This window comes from Micromesistius poutassou (assembly GCF_964030765.1).
Source record: "Micromesistius poutassou genome assembly, chromosome: 16".
Lineage (NCBI taxonomy): Eukaryota > Metazoa > Chordata > Actinopteri > Gadiformes > Gadidae > Micromesistius > Micromesistius poutassou.
Window position 1 is genome coordinate 7,870,570 of NC_140286.1, and position 25,377 is coordinate 7,895,946.

The 25,377-nt window shown below is 43.5% G+C and overlaps 1 protein-coding gene across 2 annotated transcripts in view; it reads left to right on the forward strand.

The window, feature by feature from the left end:
* Positions 1 to 220: 220 nt before the first annotated feature.
* The window catches only part of piezo2b (piezo-type mechanosensitive ion channel component 2b), a 71,667-nt gene continuing 46,510 nt past the window's right edge, over positions 221 to 25,377 (forward strand). The window contains exons 1-6 of one of the 2 annotated variants that reach the window (XM_084481275.1): positions 221 to 857; positions 6,896 to 6,991; positions 11,752 to 11,877; positions 18,235 to 18,277; positions 23,524 to 23,686; positions 25,031 to 25,313. In XM_084481275.1, the coding sequence (XP_084337401.1) occupies positions 794 to 857; positions 6,896 to 6,991; positions 11,752 to 11,877; positions 18,235 to 18,277; positions 23,524 to 23,686; positions 25,031 to 25,313 (775 nt within the window). In that variant the 5' untranslated portion in view covers positions 221 to 793. The remainder of the gene's footprint in view (positions 858 to 6,895; positions 6,992 to 11,751; positions 11,878 to 18,234; positions 18,278 to 23,523; positions 23,687 to 25,030; positions 25,314 to 25,377) is intronic. The other variant, XM_084481276.1, reaches the window with a different exon arrangement.

A 25,377-nucleotide genomic window follows, 5' to 3' on the forward strand; every position in this document is an offset into this window, starting at 1 on the left:
TAAATAGTTGTAAGATGCGGAATTTGCGTCAATCGTGTAGTCCCGCCTCTTGCTTCCAATTATTAAGGAGAAAAGACTGTTAACCCAATCTATACTTCTGAGTGGCTGGATCAAACGTCAATCAAGGGACCGCCCTGTGGAGTTCTGCTGGAGAGCGCGCTCTCCGCCAGAAGTCATAAACTCAGACTTCACCAACGGGGCAGGAGAGAGAAAGCGAGGCTGGAGCGAGGCTGGAGCGAGGCGAGGGTGGACTTATCTAGTGGCCCACAACGTTTAATGAAACACGGCGATACATGCGGTATGTTTGCTCTCATGGCTTCTTTACTCCCGTTTCTCTCCCACCAGAAAATATAAGCCAATGGGCTCGAGAACTTGTTGGTCCCATCCCGGGCATATTTCCCGCTATACGAGACTCGTCGCACGCGCACCTGTGACAGCATCTCCGTGTTGCCCTGCCCGACATGCCGTGAAGACCTGCTACTTTTCACCATCCTAATCCGAAGACATAGCGGTGTCCCCGGTCTACAAACCGGCTAAACACCCGGCGAGACTAACTTTAATGACCGAAGCGGTGTCAGCGTGTTTGTGATTGAGCCACAGAAGCTGTCTCGAGACGACCGGCGGGACGCCAGGGCCGTATGGAACTTTCTTTTGGAGGACAAGGAACGCACCTGTTCGATGCCCACCGGGACTGGACCAGGTACCGCTGGACCCTGACATGTCTAACGACGAGCCGTCGTAAAGCAAGCCATCACTGCTATTACCTGGATTTCAGGACAGGGTTCCCAAAGCGATGGCGTCTGAGGTGGCGTGTGGATTGATCTTCAGATTACTTCTCCCAATATGTCTGGCTACCGGTGAGTTTGTAGCCTGGCGGCTCTATTTGCAGTCATCTTGGCTATTTCCATATGATGGATGGACGTTTGCATGCGATTTTATTGAACTTTACGGGATTATAGTTGAATTTCCGTAGTTTCAGTTTCAATCAGATTTACTATTTAAAAAAGAAGAAGGAAATAACAAATGTCACTAGGTTATTATTTTGTACTGATTTTGTGGCTATATATTCGCAGTAGACCTGTCATGTCTGTCATATTTGATGTACTTTCTGCCTTGTCCTCAGTTTGTCAGTTTATTTACCTATTTATTTATTGCCCTTATATTTCTATTGAATCATGTTTATAATCAACATAACATAGAAGCTTATGGTATATTCTACAGTAGTGGAATGTGAGGAATGAACCTATATAAATATAGACATATCTCTGAAAATAAGTTAGCTGAGAGCCCACAGTAAAAAGTAAAGAATGCCCTGCTCAAGGGTATGGCATCAATTTGATTTAAGCGTTTTGCTTCCAAAAATGTTGACTAAGATGTCACAACATCAAAAGTTCTGAGGAGTTTTCCTGGATGTCACCAAAATCCAGTTTAGTATTAGTAAATGTAGTCATTGCATATGTTGATCAAAACAATATCTGAAACACAAACAAATCAGAGAACATTTCTGGTATGGAAGTGTCATACATTTCCTTTGCGTGAATACTTCCTTTTCTGTACGGCTTTTGGCAGACGGCTCCTATACACTCAGGCTTGCAGTATGTCACAGAGTGTTTGGGATAACCTGTCAGTGGTTTTTACCTGACTCAAGTATTCTCCACCATGCTGACTCCTCCAGTGTCATTTTAGGTGTCATTTACTTTAACCATAGTTTGCTTTCAGGGACGGTTTTTAAAGAGGGCTTTACAGTTCAAGTGGTGGAGAGCCCTGAATGCATGCTCTTAAAGGGGATTGACGTCGGGGTTAATTGGATATTCTGTGGCAGGCCACAAGTGATGAGAATTAACATATAATCAGTGGTGAGGTTTTCACAGGGGTATCTGGGAGTCTGTAATTTGTGGTGACTTATGTGGTTGAAGTACTTTTTAAAGCCAACAGCATCCACGGTGCTGCTCTCTATAGATAAGCCGCACTCAGCATGGCAATAATGCATCACTTGTCAGTGGACACCCGCTTTATTTCCAAAAGCAATTGTAGGGCCCATGCATTGTCTCCATTAATTCGTGGAAAGTAGTTTTAACAGTATGAATTAATAATGCGGTTGTGAGGAGGAGAAGAAGAAATTGCTTTCCCGTTATCGTAAACATACCTTTTAATATTTTATGTTTTTTCAAAGTGCAAATGAGCACTCGCCCAGCCATGGTCGCAGAGCGCAGGCGTGGGGCGTCGCAGACAGGATGAGGCTCTGTGATGGTGGGGAGGAAGGGCAGCAGCCGGGGACAGGAGTGAGGAGGGTGGAGGAGGTCACAAGTCTTAGACATCCTCTTCCTCACCTGCCTCAGACACAGTGTCTCCTGTCTGCGGCGCTGCAGCCTGGACTGGTCTTAGCTCTCTGAACGTGCCCCACATCTCAAACGGGCTGCACAAATGGAGATGCCGAGGGCCGTTGTTGTCAGTTCAGTATTGATCATCATCTACGACACTATTGTTAGTTTTTTCAGCTCTGTAATACAAAGCACACAGATAGTATAGATGTAGAAGCAAGTGTGGTATGAGTTAAGTTTTTAATTGGCCATGAACTGCTTGATCTAATCCTTAATTGAGAGGAATGTGATTTTCAACAAGTTTACATTAGCTCCCGTGTTGCGTGGATTTCCAAGTCGAAGACACATTTATTTGTAACACTTTTATTTTCATTACCTGTAAAAGACTTGCTTTCTCCAGTTTTCCTCTTTCATGTATGTTGCTGGTGGTGGCTGAATAAACACAGTGGAAACATCAATGCATGTTATTTGACTCCACCAGGCCCCTGCCTTATTGTATCGTGCATGTCCACTCGGCGCAACAATATTTGCTCTTGTTGCTGTATTTTTTTTCTCTCGTGTGTGAAGTGTCACACTGAAAGAGATGTCTGCTGACGTTACATCGTCTCAGCTTCCTGTTGGTAATCTGACAGCACCTCTATTGAAAGATACCGGCCAGCCTGCTGGGTCCCTGTGTACACAGGCCTCCACACACACACACACGTATGTACATGCACACACGTACATATCACAAAGACTCACGCACACACACAAACACACACGGACACGCACACACACACACGCACGTGTGTGCACGCGAACACACGTGCACACAGGCATACAAGCTCTCTGCTTGTATGTCAAACAGGCCCTCACATTCTTAGGTATCATAGGTGTCTCAGCGAAGTCCCTGCATCTAGGATGCTGTTTACTACCCACTGCTGTTTCATTGCCAATAGAAGATAGCAGCCTTTTTGGTATCGCTGATCTCTGATGTTGTGTGGGCATCACCTGATCCCTACCTGATACACTACTAGGCTGTGAACACGAAGCCTGTTAGTGGCAGTATGCAGCCGGTTCCTATGCTTATTAGGTAGGGCAGTGGCAGATATGTAGATGGCCAAGAGGGAATTTATATTGCACATGCTTCTAGCAGTGAATCGACTACTACTGTGCTATTGTATTGCTATAGAATAGCTATGGAATATAGCTATTCTATAGGTCCCACTCTTGGTCCCTATACTATTCGAAAATTCGAATAGTATAGTATTTGAAATTAAAAATTCATTTTTTTTTATGGAAGACCAAAGCATGATAAATAGTTTATATATATATATATATATATTATTATAATTATTATTATTATTGTTATTTTTTTTTTTATCATGCTTTGGTCTACCATAAAAAAAAAGGTATTTTTAATTTCAAATACTAACCTGGTAGTTTGGGTATATATTCCACATGCTAAATTAGGAATTTCTCCTGGATTCTATCAATTTGTCAGGTAAATTGCTAAACTGACTCAAGTTTGAAGAATCCACCACACCCTTCTCTGAGAAAGAAGAAGAAAAGCTGACTTTTGTTAGGTCTCAGGCAGAAATGCAATATTTAAAGGTGGAGGAGTGGAGATTCCTTTTGTATCTATTGGCGCTTGATCAGACCGGAGGTTTAACGACTCCCTTATCTGCCAACATGACATTTCCTAGCTTGGTCTCTAAATCAGTTGGAGGCCTTTATATATTCTCAGGGTGGTTTACTCTGTGCTCTTTGAGAATGGCTTTCACGGTGCGAAGGAGAGACAAGAGTGGGACCAAAGACAAAGATACAATTGTGAAAGTAGGATTGCGGGGCGTAATCAGATTTGGGAGAAACAAGGAAAGTTCATAGTTTTTGTTTAACAAAAGAGAGCCGGTGAGTCACACCGCGGGGCTGAGCGGTTCAGCCAGACATGCGGCTCAGTGTCTTCTAGCAGTAGCAGCGGGGGCAACAATCTGATGGACCAGCAAACAATAGACTCTTTGGCTGCAGAAACTCCAAACAGATGACGAACCGAGTCCCACTGCCCAGCGCACCGCACTGCTGACACAATGTGTAGAGGCTTCAGCAGGGTGCTTTATTCATGCATAAAAAAAGGTTGGCGCTAGAAAGTGATACATATTGCAGATTGCAACCAGAGTTATTGCACACACGCACGCACGCACGCACACACACACACACACACACACACACACACACACACCCTTCCTTCTAGTCCTCCCCTTTTTTTTATGTGGCGTGGGAGGTTGGCCCGATGGGAGTTGGGGTTATAATAACAACCTCTCACCTCGCAGACGGGACGATTCTTGAAACCTAGCCAAGTAAAAAAAAATGGTGAAGAGTTGTTCAATCAATGCACATTCTATCTCATGCAGTTGCTTTGACCTTTGACAGATTAACTGTAAACAGATGTGTTGTCACTTTTTCAACCTTCCCCTATCTAAGACTGAGTGTTATGGCCGACCTCCTCGCAGGTATCTTGGGCCTTTGAAGCCCGGCAGGGGCCGGATCAGGAGCTTGTACTTCCAGGCATTCGAAGGAGTGCTCGGGTAGTCAGATGTCAATGAATAGCTCTATTGACCGTCCAAAGATAAATAAAAGCGTCCTTTTCGGCAGTTTATGTGTATATTTTTTTCAGCAGTTCAAGACTAGCTGGTGCCGGGACGGATTGAGACGCTAATTCAAGCGTTTGGCCGCCTGGTGAACGTTTCTGTTCATACGACCACAGTGAGACGTGTGTGAGGTCAGGCCTTGTGTGTGTCTGCATCGCCGTGAAGTCGCTGGTGGACTCTCAGTATATAACTCCTGACCTCCTGACCTCTCTTCAAATGTGTGTAGGAAGCCTTGGACGTCAGATTGTGAATTTGTAGCCAAAATGAGCCGATAACAGTTAGACTTCCCTTATATGTTTTGCTGACTTATTTTTTGATTGTAATAGAGATTAAGCATAGTAATTCATCAAAATCATCATGGTAGGTGAGAGATTTCACAAATTTTAGGAGCAGGATGGAAGTATATAGAGAGAGAGAAGAGTGATTGTGTGTGTGTGTGTGTGTGTGTGTGTGTGTGTGTGTGGTTGTGCGTGTGTGTGTGTGCGCGTGTGCGTGTGTGCGTGTGTGTGTGTGTGTGTGTAAGGGATTATAATGATTTTAGACCACCAAGCTGTGTATCATGATATGGATAGGATTGCCCTATTCTCATGTATTTTTTCTGTCACTGTGGTGATGACTGGGAGCTTATTAATTGGTGATAGCTTTCAGCTGGGCCGCGCCTTAGTGTGGTGGTCCACTTTGTGGTTCCAAATCAATATAGCAATTAATGGCTCAGTTTGTTTTAACAGAAAACATTTGAGCCTTGGTCATTGTATGCTCTTAAAAGCCTTCCTCACATGGACTTTTGTGGTAGTGAAGGGTGGGGGTCATCTATATTGGATGAGGATAAAGTGTATGAATATATGCTAGTTATAAGATACACATGTTTCGGTTTTTTTCACGTTTAAAGGGAGGCAGTACAGAACCAAGATCTAATTTGTCTTTAACAGTTACAATTAGGATAAAAGTGAACAAGTAAATACTTTGTTCCTGTCAGGTACGATGCTTTTGCTGTGCCCTCAGACAACACATGCTTTTGTTTAGTTTCAACCACTTTTCAAACGGGTGCTTATTTTCCCCTGTTTTCATTCATTTCATCGTTTTCAGGAGCATGGCTAGTGCGTGACAACAAGCTATTTCCAAGACCTGGAGGGATGTTTTTTTTAATGCTTCAATATAAAAAACCACAAACAGTAAAACCCAGTCCATGGAATCGGAACCCTATCAGAATCTGGTGAAAAGAATTCTCTTCGTATTATGAAACGTGGCTGTGATTTTGGAGGCATTTTATATATATATATATATATATATATATATATATATATATATAAATATGAGAGAGAGAGCGGGGGCTGGCAGAATACAGTCTTGTGGACTCCTCATTCCTACCATGGTTGTATCTTGCTTCCTTGCCACTTGATAGACTTCAGTGAGTTAATTGTCTTTTGATGGCCAGAGAGGGTCACTACTGAAAAGCCATCCTTATTACCAATGTCATTTTTTAATATATATTCTTTCTAGCCAAAAGAGGTTCAATGGACTAAGCTCTTTTCCGTTCCAGCTGTCCACCTCTTAACTGGACATCCCTCCTCTGCCAAAAAAGAGATTGTTTCTATTCATCACAGCATAGGCAGCTTACTATACAACTATAGTATAACTATAGTTCCACCCACAAGCCTGCAGACACCAGACAACCCTGCAGACAGTAGACAACCCTGCATACAGTAGACAACCCTGCAGACAGTAGACAACCCTGCAGACAGTAGACAACCCTGCAGACACCAGACAACCCTGCAGACAGTAGACAACCCTGCAGACAGTAGACAACCCTGCAGACAGTAGACAACAGTAATCTCTATCTATGTTTTAAAGTTATAATACAATACTTGCTTATCTCAGGCTTGTATGGTCTTTAATCAAGTCACATGCTAATAGGTTGTGCTTGTATTGTGTTCTCACCCTCTGCAGCCTGTCTGTTCAGGTTCAATGGCCTGTCCTTTGTCTACCTCATCTACCTCCTGCTCATCCCTCTCTTTGCAGAGCCCACGAGCACCACCATGCAAGGTAAGCAAACTATCCTTCCCTATGTTATCTCTTATTATTCTTTCCTTGTAGGAAAGAATGGTACACCTAAATCAAACCACAGAGACAAACAATTGCAATTGTTGTTTCTGATTGGAGCAATTTGGTGACCCAACCTCTGAATTCAAACTCCAGCACATTACCTGTTCATGTGTATCTTGCCTAAAAGGAGTGAAAACAATTGACCCACATTTGTAATGCCTGTGTAAGAATGTAAGAATAATGCTGATATTAGTAGCAGCTTAACTTCATCACTTCTTCCAGGGTTCTTAGACCTTCTCACAGTCTCACTTGGTTGTTGATGTTCAGTGATGGTCCCAGTTTGGCCATTAACGACCATATAAATACCCAGCGGCGGTCTCATATCCTCCAGCCACAGAAGCAAATAACAATCAGTGTCCATCTCCTTTTAAGTTTTAGACTTAAAACGTCTACTCCCATGGGCTGGCACTGCAGTCGTGTCAGTGTGGCGTTTGCGGTTGTAAAAAAGACACTGGTGATACGACCCGGTGCACTTCCCCCTAGCACGTCTAAAGCAATATCCGACTGGACACCTCCCAGGCATCTCATGTCAAGGCTCTCCACAGGAGCCCTGGCACATGTGCTCTTTAATAATACATGAGTACATATTGGAGGAAAGGGAAAACATCCAGGCTGGGAGCTGTCTCCATGTTCCCGTCTCCAGCTGAAACAACAGTCAGGAAGTTCGGGAGAGGGGGAAGAAGAGGGCGAGATGGACCAGTGGAGAAAGTGGGACCACTTAGGCTCTCATCAATAGTTAAGGAGTCTTCCTGTGAAGACGTGACCGCACGGCACGGCCCCATGTCTGATCTCTGCCGGCTGATTGACTGATATTATTATTTACAATCCAAAGTCCTTCTAAATAATCTCTGTCCTTAAATAATGTGCTCTCTTCTATGTCCGCGTTATCCAACTTCAGTCAATAACACCCTTCAGATGTGAATCCTCGAGCCTTGAGTCACAGTAATTAAATGGACGCGTTATTTTAAACCATCCCTGACTGGCTACCTTTCTACCTGCATCAATACTGTCGATATAATATAAAAATTGGCAAATGGCTTTGGCTTAAGCCATGCTACTCACACCTATCAGTGGGGTTGTGGTGTTAACAACGCCAAGGCATTAGGAGACGTGAATGCGTGTTGATTTGCCACAGGCATCAGCAGAAGGTATGTGTGTGTGTCTTCTGTCTGACTGGGAGGCTGGCCAGGACTTGTACCATCTCTCTGTCTCCCCCGTTGGAGAAATGGAGAGTTCCAGAGAAATGGAGAGTTCCAGTTTACAACAGCAAACTGTTCTGATAAATGGGGTCTGGGAGTAAGTTATTGCAGGTATTATCTTTGATTACTTACAAAGCCAACATTCTTGAAAAAATAAAACTGTAATCACAGACACTGGAATTCACATGAATGCAATACAATATCCATTTAGCTAACAACACTGGCACATCATTTGCACATTCTTTTCAGAAGTGTTTCAAAATGATGATTGAAATGATTTACATCCATTTCATTTTTTTATGACCGCTGTTAAAATGTTTTTCAATGCTGCATTTTTTATTTTGCTAAAAATAAAATAATTACGTGTTCCTTTTTAATTGCAGTTCTTAATTCAATGACTTTTTTCTATATATTCTACTAAGTTTAATCATTCCTTTTTAAAAAGCCACTTTAGAGCAATAAGACAAAATAAAAGTCAATCCAACAGAAGATTCAAGATTCCAACACATTTCTGAGAGGAGATACCCCGATACCCATTTCCACAACCTGTTGTTTTTTGATTCACTCCTGGTTGTAATTGGTGGTTTTAACTCCCTGTAGATTTCACATTCCCAGTCAACATGTTAACTGCTTCTCCTGTATGGCTAATAGACGTTTAACACACGGAAAGGTCCCAGCGGAGTTGATGAATGGCACTAATGTGACTATCTCCTCAGGGATGTTTTTACAGTATGGCAGGGAAGGCATGTAAATATTTCAGTTAGGACTTTACAAGCCTTAAAAGACGGGTAGTCTAGTTTTTGTAGTAAGAAATGTGAGATGAACAATGTTTCTGTTTTGTAATATTCTCCCCGCTTTAGGCAAGGCAAGGCAAGGCATGGCAACTTTATTTATATAGCACTTTTCATACACAAGGAATACACGAGTGCTTCACATACAATAAAATAAAATAACAAATGAACGCGATAGGCAGTAATGCTTTAGGCAGTAACCCATGAGAGTTGGACCGTTTGGTATCTATGTAAACCTCGGGAGAGCCACGTGGGTTAACACAGGCCTCCATAGTGTTGAACAGTTGTGGTTATCTAATTGGTTAAGAGAAAGAAACATTTGTTGAATTGTAAATGAACAATGGACTCTGTTTGGGCCTCATTTAAAAGTGCTCCTGGGATGTCATTTTGAGACTACGTCACATTGCATCCAGGATAGATGGCAGTCAAATAGCAGTTGTTTCTGTTGCACAGAGGAAAGAGAAAGACAAAGCCAGGACGGCCATATTGTCCAGCCTGGAGGACCTGTTAATAGCCAGAAGCTCACTAATAGTCCTATTCCTTGGTATTAACAAGCATCTTTTTCCATCTTTGCGACTGCTGAGGGAATGGTAGTGGGAAATAAGCCAAAACAGTTTTACTTCAACGTTTAATAGAGCTAATTAATACTGGGATAGCATATTAGCTTAGCATCTCAGTGTTATATGGGTATTTATTTAGCAGAGAGACATCTGGGTCTCTGGTGATTAGTCGATAAGTTGACTCTAATTTTCTAATGATTGACTCTAATTTTGATAATCGATAAATCCTTTTGAGTCATTCATCAAATACAAATATCAAACTATCAGTTAATTTTTCATAAATTATACTTTGGTCACTTTGGACTTGGACATGTTAAACTATGAAAATAATCGTTAGTTGTCGCCTACGTCCAATCGTGTAAACCAAACTCCTTAGGAACGTCATAATAATCGCTCACCTGACGTTCCTGAATGCGTTGCGGTAATCTTGACAGACGGTTAGGTAAGAGCACTTGTTTTCCAATCCTGGAATCCCGGATGGAAGCCCCCCCTGCAGCGTGTGTGTGGGTGGGCCTGACATATCCATGGTTAGACACCACAGTCAGTCAGCATTCCCGCACAGGAATGTGTTAAATACTCCTAAGTGAACGCAGAACTCGTTATGATGATGCTCCTCTGAAGAATCACTAACGCAGCCATTAGAGAGAAAAACACACAGGTTTACACGTCAAGCCAATTACCAATTAGCACTAGATAGTAGAGGACCGGCTGCCAACCAGAGTGGGGTGGGGGGTGGGTGGTACGCCATGCAGCATCCCTCGGGGTTCAACATGTCCATGAGAGCACTATGCAGGAGGTCCTAAGCTACCGTGGAGGATCATCACCACAGCAACTACTGACATAATCACCACTGTTAGAGACTGCTCTTGATATTTGTGTTTAAATACTTGAACAGCGTTTCATCGTACTATCAGTCTGGACCGCGGTGTATAATTTATATTATGTGCTGGTTATGAATAACACAAAAAGTAAATTCTCCTCTGGAAATGAATACAATACCTTCTTTGCTTGCTTCTATGTGGACTGCCTGCCTGCCTTTTCCTCTACAAAAACACCACCCTTAATATAATAACATTTCCTTGTGATCAGTGTTTGGAATAACGCCGTTTAAATGAACGGCGTTAGGTAACGCCGTTATTTTTTCAGTAATGGGGTAATCTAACTAATTACTGTTACCGTTATCGTTACTGAATGTTAAATGCGGTGCGTTACTATGAATTGATTGAATAAACTGCGTAATCTGAATGCACCTCTGGCTCCACACATATACTGCTAGTGAGGAGACCGGGTGGGTTAACAACAAGATAAGCGATTATGATTGGCTAAGGCAGAGTCATGTTTCATGGTAGCGCACCACACACACACACCAAACAGATTCGAAGAAGCAGCAGAGATGGTGAGTCCGGAGCAATCAGATGAAAAGTTGGCATTTTCAAGGTGGAGATATAAGCACTACTTCAAATTCATTGAGGTCAAAGGCAAAAACGTGCATGTAAAGTGTACATTATGTCCGGGAGGGAAGACTTTGTCGACGGCCGTTGTAAGCAACTCTAATTTAATGAAGCATCTCACAACGAGTACAAGTACCTGTCTGTTCTACTCATTTCATTGATCATTTCATTTCAAACTGCTCAGAAAAATCCAAATTCTTTGACATATAGCAACCTTTTTTTTTTACAGTAACGCAAATAGTTACTTCCCCTGGTAACTAGTTACTTTTATTATAAAGTAATTAAGTTATTAACTCAGTTAGTAGTGAGTAACTATAACTTAATTACGTTCCCAACACTGCTTGTGATATTGTTATTCATTATCCCAACTTGATATATGTATTTAATTTCACATCAATTATAATGGGACATTTTATCTAAGATTTTGGGGAAAATGTGGATGTTGGATGTCGTCCATGAGAATGTTAATTATGATGTCCACTCCTACTGATACACGTCATTATGATAGAGCTTTCCAAAGTTGTTGCATTGGGCATATTGCATTATTAGAAACCCATTTGAGGGAACCAAAAGTTCATCAATCCAATGTGTTTTTTAAATTTCTCTTCAATTGTCCAATAGGATAGTGTTTTTGTTGTTGATGATGATAATGATGTTGTTGTTGTTGTTGTTGTTGTGCATCCCCCCCTCCATCCCTAGGCCACACAGGGAGGCTGCTCATGTCGCTGTGTTTCACCAGCATGACCTTCGTGCTGTTCCACATCATCTACCAGATCACAGTCAACAGCCTGCTGGCTACCCACTCCATCAATGCAGACTTCAACTGTGAGTGTCCTCTCTCGTACCATCAACAGTATGCTAGCTAATGGTCAGTGAGATCTGGACAGGCTTAATGATGCCGGGATTTGAGAGTTGGAACGAGAGTTGAAAATAGCAGAAAATAAACTAGACTACCCCAATAAATAACGCACCCTCTCTCTCTGCTCCCTCGCTCCGTCCCTATGTATCTCTGCCATTGAGACGATAACCGTGTGGGCTGATGAAGCACACAGCACTTAATTCATACCTTTACATTGTAAAATAAAGATATCTGTTATCATTTATGCAGCCAACTTTACTTTAGGCATCATAATAACCTCAAGAAATTCAAAGCTGCCTCACTTGCCTGCCTTTCCTAAAATAATCCAGAAAATCCCTAATCATGTTATTCGTACCCCACATTGTTTTTTTATTTTACTGTCTTAAAAAGTACGAAAAACATCATAAACTTTAACTGCCTTGTGGCCTTTTTTAATTCACCAGCCGGTTTAGGTTGCTCCTGGTCTGTAACCGATCCATAGTGTTACCACCTGCCCGGTGTACAAACAGCAGCAACCAAGCAACGTAGAAATAAACTCCCCCTCCTCAAGGATCTCCCAGACTGACAGACGTAGGTGTTGGATCGTGGGTGGTCCCACACCGAATGCTCCTGGATGGCCCCTCTGGATTCAGGGTTCTGGGTGGAAATTAAGCAGCGGGTGCTCCCAGCGGGGGGCCCAGTTCTGCTCGGGGGGCTGGCTCTGGTTCTCTTCTTCCCCTCTTTTTTGTTCCACCTGCAGTAAGTAACGGTAACAGCCAACAGGGTCTGTTTGAGTGAAGTCCAAACTAAGTCTGGGCAATAAAACAATAAATTATCGTATTGTGATAGACTTTTGATCAATATCAATATAATACAACAGAAGTTAACTCCAGCATGGTTATTCCTAGTCCTTTTAGGTCATTAAAATGATCAATAGTTATCGATATCAATATCAAAGTTATCGATATCGTGGTATGTCTTTCAGCCATATCGCCCAGGCCTAGTCCAAACGGTAGAAGACAGGTGGTCCTCACACACACACACACTCACACCCACCACATGTTCAAGACCCAATGTGTCCCATCTATCACACACGTTGTTGGACTTGATCTGTGACCTCGGAGCTATTAAAGTGATGTCCCTGCAGGACAACAGCCCAACGCAAACCTTTCCACCCAGCACTGAGGTAGTAATGCTCCAATCTTTTCCTTCACTTCATCTTGCTCAAACCCAGCCTGATGTTCACCGCACTCTTTATCGTATTGCTGGCTAGTGAACGGGGAACATGTGTTTCTTGTTGCTGGTTGTTGTGGGTGGAAGAGCATGAGCTTCCTGCTGAGTGGTTTTCAATGGGTAACAGTTGGCAAACTGTCTAAACCTCATCTAGCATGTCGATTATTGTCTTTACCGGAAATGAAAACCTTGCTCAAAACACATAGCCTTTAGGATTTGTTTTATTTTATTTTATGATCTGCACATTCTGTATCTACAACCTTCAACCAACTTTTTTTCCTGGTGATTCACGGCCGTCCAGTTTTATCACAGAGAGATCGACTCTCTACCATCATCTTGTAACCTATAACCTGTAAAACACACTACAAAAACTTTACTGGAATATCTTGGGTTACGTTGCAGCTAACACCCCATCCATCCTGTCATTGTAAACCAGGCAAATGGTGGGGATTTAAGACATGAATGCATCAAGTTGAGCAAGAAGGAGAAAGTACAGCACTTGGGTCTGTTGGCCTATTCTATATTGGCTTCTATTTTGTACCACCGACAATATATATAGAGAAGGTTTGATGAACAATCTTGATCGTCACATCGGCATCACCTCAAGCCAGAGCATCCAGCGGCCCTCATTTTGTTTGGAGCTATTAATACCTGCGGTTTCACCTTCCTTCATTTTGGTCTGGATATGCCGTCTTTAGCTCCAGTTCCCCTTATCTGTTATCTTGGCCCCTTGACACCCTTTCCCTTTTGGCAGGCGTGGGTAAACACACAGTCCTCCTCCACACCACTCTCTTATCCTCCCTGCATGTCCTTTCCTCTGCTTTACTGGGTTCCTCTGAGCCAAGTACGCCATTAGCACAGTAAACCAAGTCAAGCTTTTTCATAGGTGAGGCCCTTCCCTTCCCCAGCCCTCAACACAACAACAACAACAACAGCAACAGAACAACATCAGAGCATCTCCGTGCCTGCTGCGGGTCAGAGACTGGTCACCAGATGAGCTCAACAGACCTTGGTCAGATTACATCTGCAAACACACATCTCCCTCTCGCTTTGTTTTCTTCTTCGACGGCTGCCGGACGGATGGATTTCACTTTTCATTTGAACCTTGCATGACGTTGGCCCATGCTGTTAGTCAGCCATCATGCTGACATTTATGAAATAATCTTTCCTGTGATTGTCTAAAAATATGCATTAGGCATAGGGTCTGGCGAGCCCTGTTGACTACATGCGACCCATGAATCAGTATAGAAGGAACTTTGAGATACGTTTTCAAACCATGTGAGTGTGTGAAGGTGAGACATAAGCGACATAAGTGTCAGTCATGCACAGGGACACCGAGAGGGGGGGGGGGGGGCAGCATGGTCCAGTACTGGCGGGCCCCACTTAACAAAGGGCCCATCATTTAATTATTACACACACACACACGCACGCACACGCAGGCGTAGGCACCTAACAGAACAGTGAAACAGAACTAAAATGTGACCCATGGCTGACAGACCACAGTGGCTCAAAGGGATGAAGGCGGAGTAGCAGTGGTAGCAGCAGCAGCCTGGTCTCGCTTCTGCAATCGGCAGCCTCCCCAGTGGAACAAGAGGCCAGTCGGGGTGGTTCCCCTCTCGAGGTGCCAGGGGTACAAAGGGCACTATTGAAGTATTTATGAGGTTCCCATAAAGTCTGGGGACACTCATCCACATCTTTTTGTGCTTGGCAGGCAGCAAACATGGCAGCAGCTTCAAATTTAGCTACAAACTTTTTGTAGCTGTAGCTAAACACACCTCATTGGTTTTAGATAATTTAATTTCATGCAATACTGTGTCAAGTGGGTGAATTAAGTCAACTGTTCGATTTTATTTGTTAATTATTGTTGTTGTTTATTACTTTTTTTTGTAGGATTCATTACTTCAGTGGCGGAAGAAACTCAAATACATTTTTATATATTATATATATATATTATATATTATAAGCACATTAGATTGGATACTTTAGTACAGTTTTAACAAGCTTTTGCGAATGAAGAATTGTCCTGCCTGTTTTGTCTGGGCTACTGCTTTTATATTGAACAATGTCTCATCGGTCTCTACATGCTGACTGCACCGTGCATTACTGACGGCATTCCAGGGCTGTTATGTCACCCACACAACTCTTGCACCTTTTGGCAGAGTTTGGGTGGAGTTCGCTGAGTCTGAAGTTAAGTGTAACGGCAGATATTTGGACTCGGGCATTCCTGAAATACCTCTGTGTGTGTTTCCCCCCGCGGACCTAACACTAATACTTTGACTTGGATGATGTGATGACAAGACTATGTCCATCGGGTCGTCAGCGGTAAGCACAGATGTGTCGAAATCAGACACTGAGCAGAGGAAACTAGAACTCAACACTGCGTTGGGTGAGGGGTGACTTTACGGACAGGAAGTGGACCCCTCCCTTCGCAGATGTTTTCCGTGACACTCCTGTGATGGGGTCCGTCGTGGGCGGAGGCCGCGTGGTCTTCCTTTCCTAAATAAATGCAGTTTAGGCCTCGGTTGTTTGTTTTTGTGTTTACGGTTTTTATATTGGTATTTGTGACACATGTGTTCACAACCTTTTTGTCCATCTGTTGTAGTTACTGTTTGCACCTCAACCCAAATAAATGCTGTATGTCTTGTTATTATGTGCCATAAAGCATTCTGAGCTAGGGTTAGTCAACCCATTTATGTAGTAGTAATAGTCGTAGTCAATTGTTCTGGAAGCTTTTATGGATTTCATCTGGCTGTTGGAGGATGGCAAAAAGTCCTAAATTCTTATTACAGGCTTTTCATTACACACAAATCGAAATACAAAAGTGATACAATTTTTGTATCACAGAATGAATCTCTTTGATCGCAATGATCTGACCGTTAGTTAACAACTTAAGTAAAAGACAATGATTTCATTAATTTGAGTTGATGGCATCAGCACACAGGAGAACATAACGACGCAGGACTCATAGGGGGAAGGGACCTTCTGTCACAGGAAACTGAAACAGAGCCTGGTTAATCCTCAAGGTGCTCCAAAACAGAAACAGTGTTGTTATGAAAAACTATACTACTTTACTGTACCATGGTAAATATACTCTGCTCAACGATGGCACAGATCTGTAGTCGGAAGAGGACAAAACTTAAAAATAAGATGTGTTGCAAAATCAGTGTCCATAATAATAATAACACAGGGTCCAATATAAGACTGTTAAATCAATAGAGCCTGACATCACGGCTCTCTACCTAGCATGGACACTGAGCAGGACCACGGCTGGCAGCATTTTCTCGCAGAATCTGGAGGTCAGATCCTGCCACCCGATCTACACTTTATCGACACAATGAGATAAACATTGTCCCGAAATAACGCAGCCTTGATTGATCCGCGTTCTCCTGGCAGAAAGGACAGAGACATCTTGCTTTCAAGCCGTAAAGGAAACTTCACTAGCACTCTCCCGGTTGGATAAACTCCCATCGGCAGCCTCTTGTTACCTCTGTTTGCACGGATGATTAACACTTGAACGCAAATGTTTTTGCTGAGCCTCCATTAAATCTTTTCACTTGGCTTTGTAGGAGTACAGAGACTGTTTCCTGTTTCCAACGAGATGACTGGAAGCGTGACTCATTCGCTGCCAGAAAATGTATCATGTCAAAAATGGGAACATCCTCAAGGTGTTCTCGAAACATGCTGCTTCAAAAGAGAGCTTAAAATAAACTGGTGCTTATCATCTATCCAGGTGTTTGTCCCAAGCGGAATGTTATGAAACTGTCTTTGGAAACCGATCAGTAATTTCTTAAAACAAAAAATATTTTTTGACCAAAATTCCGTTTTAATTAGTTTGACTTTGTTTTTTGATTAAGAAGTAAATCATCCACCCCGTTCACTGTAAAAGCAACAACAGGTTCCGTTGTGTTTGTTTGGTTCAGTGAGAATGCTCCCAGGCAGGAACCCACCTCCTCAGCTCTCCACACGCACACACACACACACACACACACACACACACACACACACACACACACACACACACACACACACACACACTTTCTAGAGCACTACCTCCAGCACTGAAGGAATCCAACACCTTGTGGTGCCTCCTAATGAACCCCATAAAAACAAACTCATCGATTCGTCAGTTAGTCAAAACTCTAAAGCGGGATGCTCCCTTTTCCCTGGCGTTGGAACAAAGGCAAAAAACGCCCTGGCTAAATCCCTCCTCGTGGCCATTGAATACCTGGAAGTATCTCCTTTGACCGTAGTGACGTTCAGGAACACTTCAACTATTCTGCGCTGTACAGCCAGTGCCAAACAGCCCCTGAAGTGTTTCCTTGACCTTATTCTTTCTTTTTTGTTACATTTAGATCTACCTCCCCTCATGAAAACATTTAAGGAATTCGTGCACAATGTTTGCAGCATTTCAGTTGGTGGGGAAATATTGTGTCTAATTAAAGTGAAGGCAGAGGCTCATTTATCATTTAGACACGCTAGTAGTAGGGCTTTGAACCTCACACCGAGGTTAACCACACCAACCCTTTCACAACCTAACCCTAATAATACAAAAATCCTGTCGACCTAAACCATTCCAAACTTTAAGGATTCAGGCTTGAAATGATGTTCAGGTGACTGATAAATGATGTTTCATGAACCGGAGAGAGAGAACGGAGTCCATTATTTTCAAAGTAGCTCCAGGCTCTCATCACAGGGAACAGGGTAATTTATTTCTGAATGATATATGATCCCACGCCCCCTGCTGCTGCCATGCCTGTGTTATCTAGTGGGGTTAACCTGCCAGTTGGTCTTTGCCGTCAAAAGGAAAGAACAAACCTCCTTCAGATGTGCGCTGCCTCTTTAAGTCAAATTTCTTCGATTTACTGCTGTTTATTTTTTGCATTGTTACTGTTGGTTACCCATGTTACTGTTTACCTGTCAAATACAATATATTGTATTATTAATTTTTTTAAGACATGTTTAATGTCTTAAGGGGTATGACCACCCTTACCCCCCCCCCCCACACACACACACACACACTTAATGTAACATATTTTTATTTGATGTAGCCTATACATATTTCTGGTTTTGCTATGAACATGTCAGTAAATATCTCCTCTTTTTCTCTGCAGGTTCCATGTGGGAGAAGTCCATAAGGCAAATTGGCTTTGAGAGGTAAGGCCATGTTTGATCCCTGGACACCGTTCACACCTCCTGCCTTTTGATCACACCGGGTCGTGAAATTCCCCATGATGTTGCTACCATGTTGTCAATTGTTGCTCCAACAAAATCCATTTTCCACTCTCCAACTCCTGACCGCTACAAACGAAAAAAAACAGACAGCTATTCCTTCAACCTGAGATAGGAATCTGTCAATATTTGTTATTTAGGTATTTACCTTTTGTGTAGTCTGCAGGATCCAGTGCTTTCTTTAATACTTGATCCATAAAACATCCAACAATAGATGTGCAATCTCTTTCTGCAGTCTGTTTGCTTTTGTTTAGCCCCCTTCTAGCCATTCACCAGACAGACCGAATGGTTTTGAGCAGTAGAAAAGCATTGTTGCTTTTTGACTGTTCTATGAAAGCCTATATCAATATGAAAACAAAGTGACGGCTTTGACTTTAAGGTTTCAGTGTCTGCAAGTAATTACTCTCAGCGCTGTGACAGTGTGTTGATGAATGAATGGCTTCCTTTGGACATGGTTTGTCAAGCTCTGTCATGGTAGCTCTACCGGTACTACTCAAGCTACTGAAATGGCAGCAACTCGCAATGTACTTCATGTCGTCTGTCATGGTTGCTGGCTCAAATATTCAGCTCTCCCTGGTGTCAGTGTGTCCTCGAGCAAGGCAACCAACCCCAAATTCTGCTCTTGCCATGCAAGGCAGCAGTTGATGTGGGATAATTAATGTGACAAGGTGAAAGAGGAGCATGGATTGAATGTGAACATTCAGTGAGAGGCTGTGGGGTTGCATAGTAAATAGTTTCATTAAGTGAAATCTTTCGTAACAGTCAATTAGTTGTCATATTGTTTATACATATCCACCAAAAGTAACATTTGAATAATGTAAAATACCTAACCTAATTAAACATGCATTACGACTACAGCTTATGACTACAGTCTATTAGGTTACAGGTAATGCAGCAGTCAACATGTCGGAGATCAATTACGGTTCTTGTTTCAGGTTGAAAAAACACTACTAATACTACAGTGTTTTGTAACTGGCTTAGTAAGTAACATAATCTTCACCAACTGCCCTTCCTCTCATAAATCTTCACACTCAAACACATTGTGCTTTCATGTTTAGTGATTTTTTTCGCTCTTTAACCGAGGAGTTGTTGTAGATCGCCCCTGGCGCACCTGTCCCTCTGTGGCTCCGCTTGATGAACGCTAAACCCGATTAGGGCCGAGCATCAGCTGACCCAGACCCTGTGATGGTAATAGATGTGGTCTACTGAGTGCGGGAACGTTCAGTTCAAACCCTGCCACGTTTCCAGTACTCAAGAGCCCACTGTCGAGTACTTCTTCCCCCTATAAGTGGCGGATGCAGAGCGGTAAACAATTTCCCCACTTATGTACCTTATGTAGCACTTATGTTTGTGTTGAGCGGCGCGTACACAGATACAGTTCGCCTATACGTGGTGGTCGGAGATGGTTGCATTCTCACACTTCCTTCACTGTAAACTTCCCATTTGGCAGACAGGGTCTCCGTGCAAATAACATGTGAGGCTTGAGATGCCGGCTGTAAATAATGATATCAAAAATACTAAATAGTAGAAAAGTAGTAATCAGTTGAAGAACAATAAAGAACCGTATATAAAGGCAATCGATATCAAATCAAGAGTATGAGTGAAGTTAATAAGTGCATAACTGAAAGGGGATACGCAGTGGGATGGGCACGGCATGGAAGAGACCCAGAGACACACAACACATCCCCATAACTAGAACCAAAAGACCGAAAACACCATCTGGTGTCCAGTGCCTTACCGGCAGACATCCAACCCCACCACCAGGAAGGGAGCTTTTCACTCGCTTCTCACAACCCTTGATGTGTTGTGATCAAGACCTGACCTTTTCCAAAGCGCTTTAGCCTAGTGCTGCGGAGACCACATTGCAAGGAGCGATGAATGTCTCTGAAACCCGGTGTGAGAAATGCAACTTGTGTCACTGAAGCTCAATTGAAGAATGCCTCCAGGTCTCCAATGACAATAAGGGGTTGGGAGGATGTGACGTGTAAGGTAGGAGATGAGCAGCACCAGATGAAGAGACCATGCTGTAATGTTTAAGGACAATTAGGGGCCAACGTGTATCCTCATGTCACGTTACCAAAACCACCACAAATGGGCCCAGGGAATGAGGGCAACTGGGATATTCCTGTCTCTTTGTTCGCCCTAAAGTCAGGATTGTGTATGAGTAAAATAACAGAAGGTGCCTAATGCTGTTAACAGGTTTCAGGTCAGTTATATGGTCAGGAGTAAGGGAATAGAGCTGTAGATTGACACAATATACTAACCAGGAAAAGAGTTCACCATAGGTCATGGTGAAGAATGTTTGACTACTGTGCAGTACATTGAAACTCAATACTGGGGCTTCTCTGAGTCGGGTTTGAGGCTGATCATTGACTTGGTTTGGCTTTATTTTACCTAACTTTACTGTTATTATTTTTTCTTTCATTTGACACGTAATTTATTTCTTGGGTTATGAGAACAAAAATCATTTTGTAATACCAGTGGAACTTTATTGATTAGCTTTCCTTTTTCTTCTCCTCATGTCAGTTAACGCCATTGTGTTTCTTAAGCCCAAAGCACACTTTTATGTTTGAATTTCCACGTCCAAAATAGACTCCTAAAGTACTATACACGAAGCCAGCGTACAAGAACAAGCCCCTGCTGCATTCACGCTCCTCACATTTACGCTCCTCGCAGTTCGCTCTTTCAAAACAATACGATTTTATTTATTTTTTGGGTCACGCTACAAACATAAACCGAACTTCACTTCTGCATGCTTGGGGCTCTGGAGTGAACGGTTCTGGTCGTCCCCGTGGTCGGGGGTATCCACGACGGCCCCTCGCTACACAGGGCGCTGGGGAGGATTACCAGCTGCACGGAAGACTTGTCTTTTATTAAGCCCTGCGTGTAGACCAAATATTTGCCTGGGTTTTTTAACACGTTCTCTGTGTGTGTACTGTGATGATTACCACATTTCTTGCGTTCTGGGGCCGCACTTCGCTGTGAATTGCCCTCTCGGTCACCCCGAGGAGATGGGTGCTTCTCAGGCGCTTACCGGTGGATGTCAGCCAGGCTATACTGTGGAACCCCACCTCGGTCAAAATAAAGTCCTGAGAAGGCTAATTCAAGGCGGCCTGAAGATAATACAATTATTAAATGCTTCTCACTCTATTTGCTATGCGTTATAAATACATACACCAACAAGATTAACAGAGCGTCTGCTTATTTGCCTCAGGTTTGCATGTACGTGTCTACAACCGATCTAAAGCAACGATATGCGCGTCATCTGGAAGTGGGCGGCGGCTCCATTAGATTAAGCAGGACCCGAAGGGGTGTGCGTAGACTTGTGTGGGTGCGGGCCCTTTGTTTCCATTGTGTGTGTGATGAGCACTTGGTTGTCGACTTAACTTTAACTTTAACAAGCTCCACATCTTCTCCGGGCCAAACTGGGATGAGGTGCTGCTGCAACGCTGGTCCGTGACAATGCCAGCCAACTCGTTTACAAGTGCATTCCAATATTTGTTGTTGTTGTTGTTGTTGTTCAGTTTTGTTCCTGCACCCTGCCTCATCAACATCAGCAGCTTGTTCAGTTTATTTTAAACAGTTTAATTGCGTTCGGTTCCCTGAAAGTAATGCATAAAAAAACGAGGCAGGAGAACACGTTTGGGTCACAAACAGGATGCAGTGCGATCCCTCGTAATAAACTTGAAATAGAAAACTGTCTCGAGGGCCAGAAGAACTCTTTTTAAATGGCTGTGATGGTCTGGTAGCCATTTCTCCCATTTAATCTCTTGTCCAATCATGACACGTTGTAAAACCTCTGCATCCTCAGGCAACGGAGATCAGTGGAACCCTGTTATTCTGACAGCCGCCATGGCAACTGTTGCCCACTGCTGTTCAGCTTCCTGTTGGAGCAGAACCGGCTCGTATGTAATTGCCGGTGTTGACAGGAATCCAATAACAAATACAAACGTTTTGTTTGCTCATTACAATTAAACCACAGAGCCTCAAACCACTACAATTCATTCCTATCATAGCAGCACAAAGGGCTGTTTGCATAGTGTCCGTGTGTCTGGTGGATTTGTATCGCGTGTCAGGTTTGAATAATAAATGCTTTATTTGTCAATTGTCCACTGTAGCAAAAGTTACACACTTTGAGCTTTGCGCTGAATCTTTCAACAATGTCCTGGTTTTTGGTTTACGTGAATTGTGCTCCTCCAGGTTTGTTAAAAGGCTGCCTGATAAAAGGCTGCGTTGGTCCGCAATTGTTAAAAGATTCAGGTGTAGAAGAACTTTTGCTCCAGGGGATAAGGTTAATTTACAGGATGTTCTTGAAATGTAGAAAAACGTAACTGGCCTCAATTGGTGTTCCTGGTAGTGGGGTGGTCATGAAGGTAATTTATTAACTAGACAAGAATACTTGCATACCACATATGATAGGGCCAGGTTTAGCTAGATTGAATATGTTTATTTTCACAATATATATGAAGTATAGTATCATGGCATGATTTTGGATTTGATGGTCATGGCAATCTACAGTTAATACTACTCAATAAAGATTATGAAAAATGCCGAAAGCTTTAAATGGCTTAATTCGGTTTTCACTGTTCCATAAACTTGTTGTGATGAAAGAATTCTTTCCTCACCGGTTATTTCAGTGGAATTTCACTTGGTTTTAATGGCTGTTAATTTTTAAAAGGGCTTGATTTCATTAAAGTGGGTGGAACGTCATATTAAAGTTGCAGTTCAACACATATTGAAAGCGGTTGGAAACAAGGGTTTCCCATGCCCTTCCACTTTCCCAGGTGGGGCGGTTTTCAAACGCATAGACGATAGCTCTATGTGGTCATTTCAATGGAACACCAAATCCAGTGGGAACATGTCATCTTATTAACCCATTTATATGCATATCAAACGTATCCTGCACTGTTGGTTGAAAACTGGCGTTGAGCATCAGTGTGACTAGACCCTTTGATCCATAAACAAAACAACGTGCGTGAGAGTCGACTCGTGGTGAGAGCCACCGAGTGCACAAAATGATGAAAATATCCTACAGTATTTTACAATATCACGAGTTAGATGCAGTTTTTAAGTGTGCAGCCCCTCATGATTGATCTGTTTGAAAGGCACTGTGGTCATGAGTAAGAGATGTTGTGTGTCATGTGTCCTTCCTTATGTCTTGGGGCCTGAAGCGTGATCGGGGCCGACGCCAAGAACGGGATCCGCGTGTTCCTCCCGGACATCGGCATGTTCCTGACGGGCCTGGCCGTCTGGCTGGTGTGCCGCAGCCTGGTGCAGAAGAGGCCCCCTGAGGACATGGCCCAGGACAATGCTCACTTCCAGTCAGAGGACCTGGTGAGGCGCCGCCACTGCACCGCCGCTCAATGACTGTCATAAATGTCTGTCTGCCTGTCTGTTTCTCTGTCTGTCTGACCCTCTGTTTGTCGGACGAGGATGTGGTGAGACACAGCCGCCACACTGCCTGTCGTCTCAGTCTCTCTGTCTGTCTGGCAGTCGGCCTGTCAAATGTCTGTCTGTTTTTCTGTATGTCCGTCATTCTGGCGCTCTGTCTGTCTGACGGTCTGTCTGTCTGTCTTTCTGTATTTCTGGCTGGCTGTCTGCATGCCAGCCTGCCCTTTTGTATGTCCAGCCTATCTGTCTTAATGACAATGTATATTTCTGACTGTCTGTCTGTCTGTCCGTCTATCCATGTCTGTCTGCCTCCCTAATGGATACATGTATGTTGACATCGATTTTACAGTATTATGTATTCTATGTCTGTCAGTTCAGTCAGTCTGTCCTTTATTCCCTTTTAAAAAGGCTACGGCTGGCCATTTTCCTTGGGCCATTTTTAGTTGAAAGGACTTTATATACAGAGATTATATACATTATAAAAATATCAAATGTGTGGGTGACTCAGAACACACACACACACACACACACACACACACACACACATACACACACACCTTCTCCTGGCACGTCGTTGGCTCTCTTTATAGCTCTGAGTTAATTAAATCCACATTCACTCTCACTGTGGCACTCCCGTTGGAACAGATGGCCGTGCCCCCATTAAGTACACCAAAACCATCAAATGAACCATCGCTGACGTTGTGAACCCATACTTCTCAACCCAGTTCAAGTTTATTTTATATTCATTGACTTCAAGTGAAGGTTTGGCTATTCAACCGGCCAAAGTCAGTTTGGTGGGGTGCTGCTGCTGTTGCTGTTGTTGTTTACTACGACAAACAGTTTCCACCAGGGTCGGTGGGTGAGGCTTCTGGGTGTGTATGCCATGATGACGTAGAGATGTAGAGACGCAGGCCGGTGGCGGGGGACTGTGACGGCCGGAGTCACCTGTTGCTGACAGATGTTTCAGGACCACGGAGAGTGCGGTGGTCCGGTAGCAGGCCACCTCTCGCGTATCTCCCGACAAGAAAGCCCTTTGTGTTGAAGCAGATATGTCGGTCAAGCAAGGACATTGTGGCGACCCACTTTATTTTCAGCTCTACAATTGAAGTCCAAAAGCTAAATGTCCTACGTTCACTACATGGTTGGTACATGTTGCTGTATTACGCCATGGCCCCAACAGCTGCACAGGTTGACTAGGTATAGCTTAGTCCTAGACTCAGAGAAGGCTGTCATACCCTCAGTGATTGTGCCTTCAGTGGTCACATCAACGTGTTTCTCTCCTCTAAGGAGGAAGAGGAGAAGCTGAGCCTGGAGGGCAACATCCTGCTGGAGGAAGACCACGAGGCCGGCTACGAGGCCGAGGGAGACGATGACGAAGAGCTGTCCGATGAGGAGGAGGAGGACGACGAGGAGCACGAGGGGGAGGAGGAGGAGGAGGAGGTGAAGGAGAGTGCCAAGATGAAGGTCCTGCGGATCGTGGCGGGTGTAGCTTCCAAAGTGAAGGAGATCATCGGGGACCTGATCACCACCGCTGGGAAGGTGGTGGTCACCATCTTGCTGGGCCTTACGGGTCAGTGCCGGGATGCTGCCAACTGGCCGCTTGTTCGTCGACTCTCTCAATGTTATGGATGCAT